Source organism: Pholis gunnellus (assembly GCF_910591455.1).
Source record: "Pholis gunnellus genome assembly, chromosome: 8".
NCBI classification, from domain to species: Eukaryota; Metazoa; Chordata; class Actinopteri; order Perciformes; family Pholidae; genus Pholis; species Pholis gunnellus.
In genome coordinates this window covers 11,060,269-11,075,132 of record NC_136534.1, presented here as the reverse complement: position 1 = coordinate 11,075,132, position 14,864 = coordinate 11,060,269, and the positions used below count along the sequence as shown (strand labels likewise).

The 14,864-nt window shown below is 42.7% G+C and overlaps 1 protein-coding gene across 1 annotated transcript in view; it reads right to left on the bottom strand.

Moving 5' to 3' along the window:
• Positions 1-14,614, bottom strand: part of LOC306700192 (transmembrane protein 65-like) — a 30,674-nt gene extending 16,060 nt beyond the window's left edge. Inside the window, exons 1-3 of the mRNA XM_079165133.1 lie at positions 14,446-14,614; positions 13,793-14,124; positions 2,332-2,376 (exon numbers count right to left, since the gene is read on the bottom strand). Of these exons, the coding sequence (XP_079021259.1) occupies positions 2,332-2,376; positions 13,793-14,078 (331 nt within the window). The 5' untranslated portion in view covers positions 14,079-14,124; positions 14,446-14,614. The remainder of the gene's footprint in view (positions 1-2,331; positions 2,377-13,792; positions 14,125-14,445) is intronic.
• Between the last annotated feature and the right edge of the window lie 250 nt (positions 14,615-14,864).

Genomic DNA, 14,864 nt, shown 5'->3' with positions numbered 1-14,864 from the left:
TTTTAGGTCTGAGCGTTATGACTAAAGGTCGAATGGATCGGTCTTTATAGTTATGAAAAGACACTTTTTCCAAAGAAGTCATCGACACCCGAAGCAGGAGAAAAGCAAAGCAACAATACACATAACATAACACTAATTTGCCGTCTCGAGGAAAATCCAGAGTGCCGTGTTCGATGCTGACAGCCGGCTTAGTTGATGTTTCTTGTTCAAGTTTCTCTCGGCTGTGTTGACTTTGTTGTAGAGCCAAAGCCAGAAAAACAGCATTTCAGCACCAGAGAAACACCGAGCTTTAGAGGGGAGATTTCTCACATGACGTCTCTGTTTTTTGCTTGTAGTGAAATATATTTTTGTCAAACAAAGGTTGACATGAACTACATTGGGTTAACCAGCTTTTCCAACCTCTCAGCAGGAGAGAAATCTGAGGTCATGTAACTGAGCAGCGCAGTGTGAAGTATGCCTGCATAAGCTTTTAGCCGAGTGTGTGGAGGTGGATTACATATGTGTGAGTGTCATGATAAAATGATCTGCAACACATTCTATACATTATTACGAACTTACACCAAATACAAAGAGCTTCATATTGCAAGTGAAATTCATTTTCGGTATCATGGCCGGAAGTAAATATCTAAATTGGTTATCTTTCTTTGGGCATGTCTTTTCCCCCTCTATCTGCTATCACTTGTGTAGTTTGTTTTTTTCTGCATTTTTACATTTCGTGTTTCTTTTTTTAAATCTGTTAATTTATGAGTGGTCATTGACCCACTGAGTGGAAGCAAATGGGGATCTCATAAACCATAAACATGACTCAATAAATATACTATATAAAAGCCCATTAGCTGTCCAGACATGGACAGCTAATGGGCTTATTACTGTGCAGCAAGTGCAGTCTGTTTACAGTCAGGAGTTCACATCTGGACTGTTTTTTAACAGTATGTGTGTGTTTGTGTTGTCCTCTGCTAACTGTGGCCCAGCATAACGGAGTAGCTAAATATTGTGTGCTTTGTGTCATAAAGTGACAGGGCCATCATTTTGCAGCTCGTCATCTTCTCTCATCGTCATTCGTCTCACTTAAACCCTTTTCTGTTACTGATATTCTCAGGAACATCAGGGCGATAGCTAATCCCAAATCTGTTCAACGTATAACTCTATTTGCCAGGTTCATATAGAGTATTTCCTTTTCTTTGGGGAGACCATGGAAACAAAGTATGAACCACAATAACCTGCTCATTAATAAAGACTGATCTTCATCAATCTTCCTGGTTAATTGACGGTTAAATGAGGGATGTCAATCCAGGCGGTATTGCTACAAGATTAATCAGCATTTCTCACATCAGTGTACTCCTTCAATCAGCCCGCTACACCAGGGGTGGCCAACCCGCGGCTCCCGAGCCGCATGCGGCTCTTTGCCCGGTTTCATGCGGCTCTTACGTTCATATCGAAGTTTGTATTTGTGTTTTTTTAATGTGCGTGTTCGCTTCGCTTGAGTTAAATACGGTATTTTCGTCAAACGCGCATGTGCGGCCACAGATTACGTTCCTCGTCGACCCATTTAACGCCGAGACGGACTGTTTGAAAGCCCCGCTAGTCACAGATGAGGATGCGGCTGAGTTGGAGATGATCGATCTTTGTGAGGAGGACCAACTCAAACCTGCTTTAAGGGACGGGACCATTGAGTTCTGGAAAAGTGTGCCAATGAAAAAATACCCCAATGTCAAACGGGCTGCGCTTAAGATACTGTCAATGTTTGGGTCAACATACTTCTGCGAGTCTGTGTTTTCTACCCTGAAACACGTGAAATCAAAGCATCGATCTGTTCTGACTGACACCCATGTGAAAGAATTGCTTCGAGTGGCAACAACGGAATACAAGCCAGATTTGAAGAGGATTGTTCAAGGCAAGGAATGCCAGAAGTCCCACTAAGTAACATGCATAGTAAAAGAAAAACACTATTGTAAATTATTATATTTTTGTTTGTGGACTTGGTTGAACTGAGAGTTTGTCTGTGTGAGACAGTGTGCACAATGTTCATTGTTGAAAATGACTGGCCTGTGGTCTTAGGAGTCAATTTCTGTCATTATCATATTGGTGTGTGACATTTACAATAAATCTGGCTGAGCAAAGGTATGTGTGTGTGTGTGAGGAAGGGATAGGGTGATGTTCATGTGTGCCCATGTGTATGATGTGGCTCTTTGCGGTAACACAGTAAAAAATGTGGCTCTTGGTCTTTGACTGGTTGGCCACCCCTGCGCTACACGAACAAAAATGGTAAAATAAACATAAAGAGTCATTCGAAAACATCCACCAGGATGAGAAAAAAACCAAACTGCTTACCATATCTTAACTCTGCTGAAGTCGGTGGTGCAACTTCCAGGGTCCCTGAAAAAGAAGAAGAAAACATTTATTATAAAGCATCTGCATCTCCTGTGGCCTGTTTTTCTATGGGGGGGGGGGGGGGGGGGGGGGGGGGGGGGGGTAAATGTCAGACAGTTCTTAAATGGCAAGGCCTATCAGTCAGGACCTTTCAGACACAGAGGGAACAAGTAGCAAGAGGGGAGAGAGAGGAGGACATTTTAGCAATGTGTCAGAGGAGACGAAAGGGAGCGAGGGAGAGGAGCGAAGAGCATCTCCCTCGTTGCCAGACACAAATGAGGGCAAAAGTGGCATCAGCAAGTGATAATTCTGCTGCCAATCAGGCCTCACAGGACTGATAATAATTGGTGTGTGTGTGTGTGTGTGGGTGGTGACTGAACAGATACAAAGAGGTCGAAGGTGTGAGCTCTTTGCCTCCTGCCTTCATGTCAAGTGCTGACCTCATCCGACACAAGCTGGATGAAAGTAAAACGACTACTGAGATCCGACCACATTTGTTCTACATTTTGACACTAAAGTTGAAGGAAAAGCGCGAAGTTAAAGAGCTGTAACATCCATCTGTTGTCGAGAGGTCGTAGAATAGAATAAGTGTCACACCGGATGTGCCACATTAACACAACAGTCGCTGAGCTGTGACGCAACACAAAGACCTGCTGTAAAACAAGAGATGATTACTTTGGTTATAAGGCTGAAGACAGGGAAGCTAATTTCCTTTGCAGGTTCTGTGAAATTGGATTTGTATTACTGAGGTCAGTGGAAATGTTAGTCCACATAATGAAGTCTGTTCCATCACTTGCAGGTTATTGCACCACTGCAAGGCAAACCAGGCTGGAGCAGATTTCGCTAAACACAATCTGTCGCCAACACCCAGAAACACAAGCGTGCACTGATACACATGCACACTTGCAATCCCCAAGACACTAACCCCACTGAGTTGCTGCAAGTGCAAATGCCAAAAATGCTTTCCAAGTGCTGACTCTAGAACTAGCTAGGGACCAATTATTTATAATGCCATATTTTGTGGTTTCTTTTTCCATCTTAAATACACTACAAGGTTTTACTTTTATTTTGTGTTGAATGGTTGGTCCCTGAGGACGAAAGTGGTAGTTTTTCTGAGCACCAGCGTCTTCTTCTTCTGGTTCTCCCATGCCTCTCTTCCCTCCAGCAGGTCCAGCAATATCGCCCGGATCTCCAGTTAAACGTTCCACACAGTAACTTTAAATACATGTTTACATTGCTCTCACAGGTACATTTATGTTGAAAACCGGCAAAACTATCCACCTTATAATATTAAAACTTATATAAATGCAAAGACCATAAAAACAACAATAGCTGCCTCCATCCCATTTCTAATCTCCTTCTCACTTCCTCCTTTCCTTTCGGGACTCAGTGTCGCATTACAAGCTTCACGCTACGGTCTTCAGTTCAACCCTCGTCTCATATTGCTGACGGACAACTGCTCGGCACTTCCATCAGCAAGAGAGTAAAAGCACTGTTGACACCTTCACACAGATGCACACAAACGTAAGCTCTCCGTCAGTGCTTACACATAGCATCCAGCCTCTGCAGCAACGCGTGCATCTTATTTCACAGATTTATGGAAAAATCCTCTCAGGCACTAAACCATAAACTATCAAACTACAAGACAGGAACAAACTGCCATCGAGGGAGATTCACCCACAGAAGATGGATGGCTTTGGCAATTAATTACCAGAATACATTTGTTTCCATATATTACTCATCCACGGGTCGTTCTAGGATTTAATTAAAGGCTTTCAATGATCCTCCTGTGCTCATCTGTGAGCCGACGCCGTCAGGGTACTGCTGCATCAACCGCACAACTGTTCTCACTGAAACCTGATGCTGAATTGCTCTCAGCTGTTTTATGGTCTAACCTGCCAGGCCAGTGATCATTCTGATACATATTTCTAATCTGTCCCATCTTGACATGATAGAAATAATGCGATACATCATTTGTGGCCCAAGTCAGAAAGCCTGTTCCTGCAACTTTTTCAAATCACTTAAAAAGAATGAGGCCAAACGAAAAATGCAACCGAGTCACCGACTCATCACTGGTCACATGAAAATTCCCATTAACGAGATACAGAATCCCTTGAAGACTTTTCTCTTCCAGTCCACTGGGCTTCTTCCAGCTATATATTAGAACTGCGATAGCTAACACGGCTGTCTATTCCCCCAAAGAACTCCTCTGGTATCAGCTATTGATTGCATGGTCCCTTTAATACCCCCGAGACTGCTTTCTCCAAAGAATTCGATTCCAGCAGAAACGAGTGGTGAAAATATTTATTGGGCTGTGATAAGTATCTAACCACGCGCGTGATTAAATACCAAAGCAGCCATGTTTCGTTCTTCTCAAACCTTCTCTTGTATCCTGCTACTGCAGAATCACCTGCGTTGCCAGAATTATGGTTCTTTTGCAGTGTTGCTGCAGGTTCAATTCTATGTACGCTGGTTTTGTATGCAAATTACATGAATATATATCTAGAAATAAAAATTCTATATTTTAAATGAAATGATATACATTTCCTATTCAGACAGCCAGATGGCATTAACTCTAAAAGGCTCACACCGAGGTGCTCACTTCCATCTCCAAACATTTACATCTTTGTGTGGTGGTTGGTTGGGTTTTACCGCAAGATTTTTAGCTTCACTTTGCTGTTTTTCTTATTGCTTCCTCAGCTGCTTGCTGCTCAGAAATGTCTGTTTGAGGTAGCAAACACTAGCACCCGTCTTCTCTTTAGCTGTGATTGTTGTAAGGCGAGGTAAAAGTCACACATTCCTGTAGTTTGTTTTGCCGTGACAAATGGCTCATTCCACACTTTGTCTCTTGGTGCCAACACACCAAGATATTGAAGTGGGAACAGTTTCGGAAATTGGAGATAAGTCTGTAAGGGAATTGAAAAGCCAAGTTCTCTCTCAGCAAAACAGTTATATGATATATAGAGGCAATAATATTTAGGTGTTGGTGTTACAGTGGTAGAAAGTAGAACATTTCATCACTGTGCAGCAGTACAATGCAGTTTGTGTGTGTGTGTGTGTGTGTGTGTGTGTGTGTGTGCGTGTAATTGCCTCTGTTGGTGTGTGTGTCTTGGGTTTTGTGTAGCAAATGTAAAATCATTGTTTTCTCCTCTGGGTCTTATTGAGTTGCACTCTCATGGAGAAGTGATTCTCATGATCAAGAGTGTGGTTTGATACAACACCGACTGTTGTGTAAATATAAGCATGTGTTTCAGTATGAATCTATATCATCTGATTATCTGCAGGTTGTGTGTGAGACCGAGCATGCATGCGTGTGTGTGTGTGTGTGTGTGTGTGTGTATGGGTTCAGCCGAAGAGGAGCACTAGAAGGCTATAGCAATTCATCAACCGCACTGCACCGTGCTATTCTCCTTTGATTTATGCGACAGGAAGGAGCAAATTTCCCAGCACACAGGATAGATAGGGGTCAAGATATCAGGGACAGTTATTAGTATTGAAATGGGGATCTTTTTTTTTTGGTGGCAGCACTTTTGGAAAAGTTTGAGGTTGAAATTAATTTGTGCTAGAATGGGTGATTAGATTTTCAAAATAACTAGCAGAAAATATGTGAAAAATGACAATTTAATAAGCAATCAATGAAATATTTCTGTATCTAACAGGATTAGATTTTGCTAGTAGTGTAATTTAGACAAAATGACTCAGTCCACCTCAAGGTTGTGATTTGCATATAAACGCTCATTTTGAGGAAAGCCTATTTATTTCTGTTTGTCTGCTGAGCTTTACCAACATACTACTGCTACAATTTAAAATACTTTGTCTGCTGAGGGGAAAATAATAAGTATGCTCCCAGTATATGCAAATACAAAGCATAACATCACACAACTCTATATGGCAGGTAGACAAATATATATATACACACACTATTCCCCCAGTGCCAATTAAGGAAGCTGTGGAAGCCTGAAACAAAACACATAAAACCAACAACAAATCCTTGAAAATATCCCCCTGACAAATGGCAAACCACAAGCGACAGAAGTAACAGAAAAAAATAGCCTCATTTCCTCTGCATCTTAAAGTGGGCACCCAGCCAGTAGGAGCAAAGGACAAAGCAAAGACGAGAAAAAGAGAAACATTATTAATTGAGCAATGGGCTGCTTATACCTCACACTAAAGGCAGTTTACAGTGACTCCCCCTGCGGTTTCTGGTAACCCACACAGATATATAGTTCCTGGGAGATCATGCATTTTACACCACAGGATGATGGTGATACACAGATTCCAACTATACTATATTACAGTAAATGCTCACCACATTTTAGTTTTTTTTTGGACCCAAATCGTGCAGCAGCCCTCTCGTTCACAGTAATAGTTCCCAATGCTGGCAACAAAAGTCAAGCTGGTTTTTGCTAGAATTAACACCCCTGCTCACCAACGGTACAAACAGAAAGGCATGCACAGGTGTTTCCACTTATTCGTGCTAATGAGAACCGCTGCGTAGGCGTTTACAGACATCTTCCCGACTCCCTTTCTTTGCTTCTGCTTAGTGTGGGACAACTTCACATTTGTATGATCCAGCATGCTGCATGTTACCGTTCATATCAGCAAGTGCAGGGAAAAGTTCTTAAACAGCGCAACATTGACACAAACTGTATTGACTATAAAACTATTTGAGAAAGCTGCTTATTGAGGGACAGTTTTACAAGACGAAGCTGCATCTTTCAGCTTGAGCATAACATTTGCAATTGTTATGCAGAATAAATCAGTAATACTTCCATGTGGTTTCAGCCATGTCCATCTCCTTTGTTTACCATACTGCTAGTAAGCTACATGTTGTATTGTGCTTGCCACACTGGAACAATACAATATACAATATTCTACAAATAAAGTAGAGAGTTACATTTTGTCAAAAAGCTGTTAGTAGAGTGAATATTGGACTCAGTAAGTGCTAGATGTGTAAACACGCTGCTAACAAGAAAAAACATCCACTATTATAAATCCCTTCTATCCAACTTCGATATCGTTGAGACAGGCCAGTCGAGGAAGCAGCTAGTGACGTCAATTCAGCAGCAAGGTAAGCCACTTAGTATCTTCTTGAGTTAAACCTAAACCTACAAAGCAGTAAATTCAGGGCTTGAAAGGAATACAAACCTTAATATCTACTGTAAAGTGCTGACTTTAGTCTTGTGGTACTGCAGGGAAATCAGCAGCCATGGCGACTGCGTAGCAAGGTCAGTTGCAGAAGCCTCTGAGGGGCCCGGGTACAAACCAAGGAGAAAGCTGGGAGGTATGATGTGTAGTGTGTTTTGGTACATCTCATGGAAGTGTGAAAGGGAGGGACAGAATGAGAGCAGATAAGAGGAAAAAAGACAGCGAGTGAGGAGGCGACAGAGCAAAAGAAATAAAAGAGGAAACAGTTTGGAGGTAACAAAAAAGTGAAGGTGCGTTGCCTTTAAAAGGTCATATTGTCCCATGAAAAAAAGCAGAAAATGATCCATCACTGTCTTTTACGCTCTCAAGATCATGACCTCGCGATTGAATGGACAGAACCACAAAAACAAACACCACCTTGAATATCAAACACATGTAAAAACGTGGGGATCTCAGCATGCCTACATTTCCGTGTGCAGCATGCAATTTGTGTTGATAAATCAGAAAGCCATGCAGTGTTATGTTTGCAAGTGCCATAGCTAACTACAGTAGCTTGCTAACGCATAGCATTAGCTCGCTAACAACTTACTCGTCCCATCATTATTTGAGTTATCACCTGCACCTCTGGTAGTGCTACGATAATCTTTTGACATGCTAAAATGTAATGCTTTTAGCTAGCTACAGGCATTTTGTTAGCGTTTCAGCCCTCAGTTGCATATAGAGTGCAAATGCACACCTGTCTACAATCAGCTCAGCTCATCACTACACCTGCCTGTCATCTGCTCATCAGCTTGCAGTATATCTATCCAGCTATTCTTCAACCACTCCTCGCCAGATTGTCTTTCAGCCTTAGTGGTAGCTACACTTCAAGGCCAACTCAGTAGATATTCCCAGTGATTCTGCTTCATCGTGTTTCGTAAAACTACCCTGTTTCTCCTGTGTCTGCCTGTCATCCTGCCAGCTATCAACTAGCTTCAAAGCTACAGCTGCTTTCCACGCTTCTCCCACATTTCCCTCTCACGCCATCATCTCTATTCCTTCCCGCTGGCACCAGACTCCCGTTCCCAGTCATCAAGCTTTCATCCAGATCCTCTGTTACAATAAAAACATAAGCCTATCCCTGTCCCGGGTCCATGTGTGTTCATAACAAAAGTATCCTTTAAAGGAAAACATTTCACTCATCATCAACATCGCTCTGCCTATTTTTTTTTTTTCCAGCATCAGCAGCAACAGGTATCACTTAATGTTTTGGGGTTTAGCCCCCACTGCAGTTTAGGGAAGCCTCCAATGAAGAACCGCTTAGTCTGAAATCTCCTTGGCACACTGAGACTGATTATTAATGGCTGCAGCTCTGTTGGCAGCAAACTGCACTCAATAAATACACACAGCGCATTATTACAGTCTGATTAATAGTGTGTTTTCTGGACACAAATTACCAGACAAATGTCACAGCAACACCGCCACAATAGAAATTACTATCTGGCATGTTACTAACTCGAGTAATTCAACGTGAATCACTGTCGCTTCGTAGAAAGTCAAGTAAAAGCACGATGGCAGCGACATATGCCTCCACTCTTATTTATAACAGACTGAAGAGAGTCACCTGTGTTTGTGCATGGGTCACAGCAGGGGAAATGTCACCATGGACTACCATTATGCAGCAGCGTATATGAATTATACAATTCACATACGACTGCATGAGCTGAGGAAGAATGGAGAAATAAAAAGGTGCTCTCCTTTGTCCCCATAAAGGACATGGCTTCCCCTTTCAACAAAAAAGGAGGAATATAATATCACCAGGCACCGTGGAAGCAATGCTTTAAGCATAGAAAATATGAGGCCTCCCTTCAAAATAGACACACCTGAAGAAAGAGTATGAAAGCTTTGATCCTGGTTTCATTATACCTGCTGAATCTGCTTTCCCCCGACAGTACTTCTCCATGCTCTGAGCCATGCAGGCAAAGTGCTTCCATCTCCTCTCACATTTTATTTTCCACCAGCAGGACTGAAGTACAGCCATGTTAATGTAGTGGATGTCACTGAGTCACTCAGTAGCTGACGACCACAGAGGGCCAGATGGAACAGAAGGAACTCTGGTTGCTCTCTCATTCATTCAGTCATTCATGAATCTGCTGCATCTCCAGCTCTCCTTTCCTTCTCCTCCACACCTTTGCTTTGTTTCTCTTTAAGGATGGAGGAGGACTCCTGTATTTTTATAAATTGAACATGATACTTTAATATGCAATAACAGCTTCCTCTATGTCCCTGGTGTAAGAGGTCTGTGAGAAATAGGTTTTCCTATTTCCACAAAAACACCGGTATAGATCAGCCTTTACTCCTGGTAGATTATTTCTCCTCTTCACGGTTTATGAACTAAACAGTGTCAAGGATCAAATTGATTATGCCTTATAATGTGAAAGACAAATTGCTTTTGTGACCAGGTTTATAGGTTACTTGATAAAGTTTGTCGTACCATTCAAACTAATAATTCAACTGATATTCAAAAAATAACGAGGTTAGAATGTTCACTAAAGAAATATATTTCGGTGAAAAGTATTTATTTGGGGGTTTACTGAAGGCATCTGGAGATAAGATCCTGATCATCACAGTTACAGTGAGGTCCTTTTATTCAATATCTGTATCAATATTTTACACTCACAATGAGAATCACTAGAGCATTATCTAATGTCTCCTAACTTAATAATTCATATTTTCTTTGTTTGATATGAATATCCCAGTGCCTGCATTAGTTGGTTAGTTATTTCAAATATTTATATTTCTGCTTCGCGGACATTTGTCTGGAGAATAAAGTAGAAAACGTTTGAAACTGTGTAAAAAAAGAAATCTGGAAAATGTGGACATGGTCAAAAAAATGAAGCGCTTACCAGCCTTCAGTTTGAATTACACTGCTCTAATGATAGATTTGTTTCCTTCTCTGATCCACCTAATCTGCGTTTACAGCACTACTGTATATGCACAATGATTCAGACATATGACAAACAACACATTTCACAACTTAAATTTTCTACCGACACCTGCCGTTCTCCTCAGCTCTACGGAGTGTTTAAGCATCAACTCAGTGTTTTGATTTTACGGCTCACAACTTCATTGTGATCAGCTAGTTTCCATCTGCAGTCAGCTGTTTTCAGCATACAACTCTGATACACAGACTGTATGCTAGCTGCCCAGCACCAAACGGCAGACAGACAGAGTAAGCGACTAGCTGGTGATGATCATAGTGGAGCATTTAGCAGCTGAAGAGCCAGATATTTCCCTCAGGAGTTGGTGGTGACCAAAACCGATCTAAAAGGAGAAAGAATATTGAACTTGTATTCAGAAGACCAGGAATACAACTCAAGATAAATGTTGCTGTGTGTCTACACGATGTGTAAACAAACAACTGTTTGCTAAAGCGAACTGGAAAAAAATTTGAGTAAACTGACTAAATGTTCTGGCAGGCTTCTTGTATCGTAACATGTGTAACCTAAATCTAAGAACACAATCCAGAAGGTGAATTCATTCAGTAAAACACGCCTCACACCGCGTGGACTTCCACTAACCCGAGGAGTGCCCAGTACAAAGATACAGTAAGGCAGCTTTAAGCTCAGGCAGACATCCACTTTCCCCACCATTCAGCAAATCTGCATATAAACATGAGGAAAATAAGGGCTTTGCTCCAGGTGTCCTGCACCCTCTGGGTAGAATCATGATGGATGTTGATGAGCCTGTCTAACAAAATCAATCTCTCAGCCGGCAAGTCAGTGAGAGACTGAGTCGACCGGTCCAGCAACCACTGATTCAGCTGGTCTGCAGCCCGGCACATACTGTAGGTAAGACAATCCCAGAGGGTTTTTATAGCGTGAAGGTGAGGATGTCAGGGAGCGCCAGCCAGGCAGGCCCCCATAGGTGAGAACAGAGGAAAGGAGCTGTCCTCTATAGTCACCTCAGTACTCTGGCAAACACTATTCTCTCATCTGTGGTTGAGAAATTATGGCGGTTATGAATCCTACAAAATATGAAGTTGTGTGTCAATCTGTTGGGGGTCGACACAAAAACCTCACTTACTGTATAGCCCTCTTTTTTTAGCATTTCACGGAAGCTCAAAATCTAAATAAAAATGTCATAACATCTCTCCACTTTCGTGCCACGCTGTCTGCTTTTTAAAGAAGCATGATGTTCTCCGATATTGCACGACAATGTCATGCTCATGTGGAATTTAGCGCCGTTTGCTGAGGTGTTGATATTGCACAGGGATGGCTCGCAGCATGTGGTCAGGATGCAATCATCCACATCCGACAGGAAGAAAATAATGTACTATTGGGTAGCGCCGGGCGTGGACAATCCTTTTGAAACGCCTCGTAATGAAGGCCGGCAACAATTGTCTCTCTCATTTCCCCAGAGTCCGGATAACACAGTGGGAACGAGGAAGGGCCAACTTTCTGTATTTCTTTTCTTCGAAACAAGGTAATTTCCTCTGTGCAATGAGGGGGAAACGATTTAGTTGGAACGGAACAGGGTCAAATGTTATTAGCAATAATGATCACTCAGGGTGTGTGAACACTAAACAACATATGATGGTCTGTGAATAAAGTGTTCATCTGTTTAGCAATATAACCCTCCAAGCTTAACAATCATTGCTATTGTCTTCACGGCCATCTCTGTAATCACCACTTTTAACATTATTATCGCTGCCAAAATTACAACTGTAACCCACTGAGAAGAAACAGTACACCCATGACATATTCATAGCCGCTGATGCATGTATGTTCAACATTCAGCAGTGTGATGCTAAATGGCTTAAAGCAGCCTGGTATACAATGTACCGAGAGTCCAGCGGTCCGTTAGTTTAGTCAAGTAACAGGAAGAACAGTATTCATAACAGAAGAACAAGCCAATTGTTGGTTGCAGTGGAATTGAGAGACTCTCGGGATTATTGTGATTTATAATCTTCTGATGCCTGAGATATTTGAGGCTACCCTGCAGGGTGTCCCACAACATGGGAATCATTTGTCCATCATGAGACACGACAGTAAACAAGGCTCCACTGTAAACTTCTCTTACTCCCCAGAAGTTCTACAGGAATAAAGCAACAGTGCTTCTTTTCTTTTATCCGCAATTCTAGAGCTCTCATATCAATATCAATGTTTTCACTGACAAAGTCAAAAGGAGCATTGATTGCATTTCCAGGATATATAATTCTAATTTTATTTTTCAATAGCTGCAGAGTTGTATTCCACATTCAAATCCAATGTCCAACAATTTGACAGGCATGCAAATTAAAGTCATTAGACAGATTTACGAGAATCTATTTTTAGGTTGAGATGACATGAGGTCAGAGCAGCACACGACCAGAGAGAACCTCGTGTTCTGCGGAGCATCTTCCTCATCAATCATGTCTTTCCTCTTTCCTCTATTCTCTTCTATCCCCGGATCGATCGACCCACTTCCTTCTTTTTCTCTGCGTCTGTGGGATATCCACCGTGCTCCTCCACTAGTCTCATAATTTCATTCTTATGTTTCATGAAACCCCAAAAAATAATCTGATACCGTTTTTTTTTAGACATCCGAGTGACTGTCTGCCACAACTCTGGGCTTCGGTACTGAGTGACACTGTAGTCTACTCCCTACTGGCGTACTGTGTGAGTGATGCTTGGTGTGGAAAAAAAGAGTTACAGTTATGGCGACACGCTGTAATGATCCGTGCCAATAGATTCTCTTTTCTCTCAGGAAGGTCAGAGGTCAGAGATCAGAGTTCGGCTGCATAGCAGCACACAGGGATTATCTGTCCGTCTCCGTGGAACTACGGTGTGATGTTTTAGAAAAAACTAGGCTTTATACCAGACTCTTTACTTGTTTAGACTTCCATTCCCCATCAGGAGATTCAAATCACAGCTGTGATGTTATCAACACTACACTTTTAACTACACTACATGTTACTTCATCTCATTACAGCCTGTCCCCTGACACTGGAGCCTGAAACTGTAGCTTATGTCAATAGTGATTACACTGACATTTAACCCTTACAATCAATAGCTTGTCAATACATGTAGTGTCCAGTGGTTAACAATAGTTTTAACTAGGGCGTGCAGTTGATGATAACTATGATGCAAAAAACATTATCAGTTTAAAATGATTTCAATAAGGCATTTTCTGACGTCTTTTATATATTAGTCATGTATTAGGATAGCAGCATCACCATTGATTTTCCTGCTGTATTCCACTTAGTATAAAAATGTTTTCAATACATCACGCTGTACTGGAGCACATCACTTACCTTGAGCGATGGCTATGGACTCGAACTTGTGCAGCTCTCGCAGCAGACAGGTACGCTCAGACGGATGGAGAGTATAAATAAACTCCTTGGCTCCCCGGGACGAGTCGAGGGGCTCCACGGGCTCCTTCAGCGGGTGTGTGCCCATGTTACACCGCTGCACCAGCATGAAGCGCGAAGAAGAGGCTAAAGCGGGTAGATGGTGGTGGCCGAGTCCGGCTGTGGCCAACTGGGTCCCGGCTCTCAGAGAGAGGGCGGGCCGCAGGACTCTCCGCAGGCAGGGCAGCATGGCTGGGATGGGGGGGGGGGGGGAGGTAGAGCAATGCTCCGGGAACCTGATGGAGAAAGAGAGTGGAGAGGACAGTACAACAGGCCTAGTTACCACCACATACGACACGCAGCTTTATGAAATATTGTTGCCATCATTTCAAAATATTCGCTGCAACGACGGCTCGATAACAGCCGACACATCCCCAGTGTGGAGGCAGCTCGGGGTTATCAAAGGGCAAACCGGGCCTCACAGTAACTATTACACATGATTTAAGAATAGAAGGACTCGAGAGCATCTCACAAGTCGTTTGGGAAACAAAACAAAGTAGGAAAAGATACGACAGCAGTCCGAAAATCCAACTGAAACTTGTCTTATCCGGACGCACCTCGGTCGATGCTCCGCTGTCCCGTCCGACAATCTCCACAAGAAAGAAAACCTTGAAAACACAGAAGCCGCTCCGGCACGCGCGTTTCCTATTTCCCAGCTGGGGAAATTGTCTCGACAGGTCGCACGAAACCTCAAACAGCGAACTGACCGATTGCAATTTGTACGGAATCACATATTTGCGAGCGTAAATCCCCGGCTGGTGTAACCTCTGGTTGGCAGGATGGCGTGAGGCGGATGGGAGGGCACGTCAGCGGCCAGCGCGCACGAAAATACGTCCCAATAGCAGCGCCGCTTTCCTCTGTGCGTAACTCTGACGGCACCGACAGACGTACGTCGATGCCGTGAATAAGGACGGCATATAACAGTCAGCTGTATTCGTGTTATACTAAAATACGTCTGCCATAACTCACAAAGAAA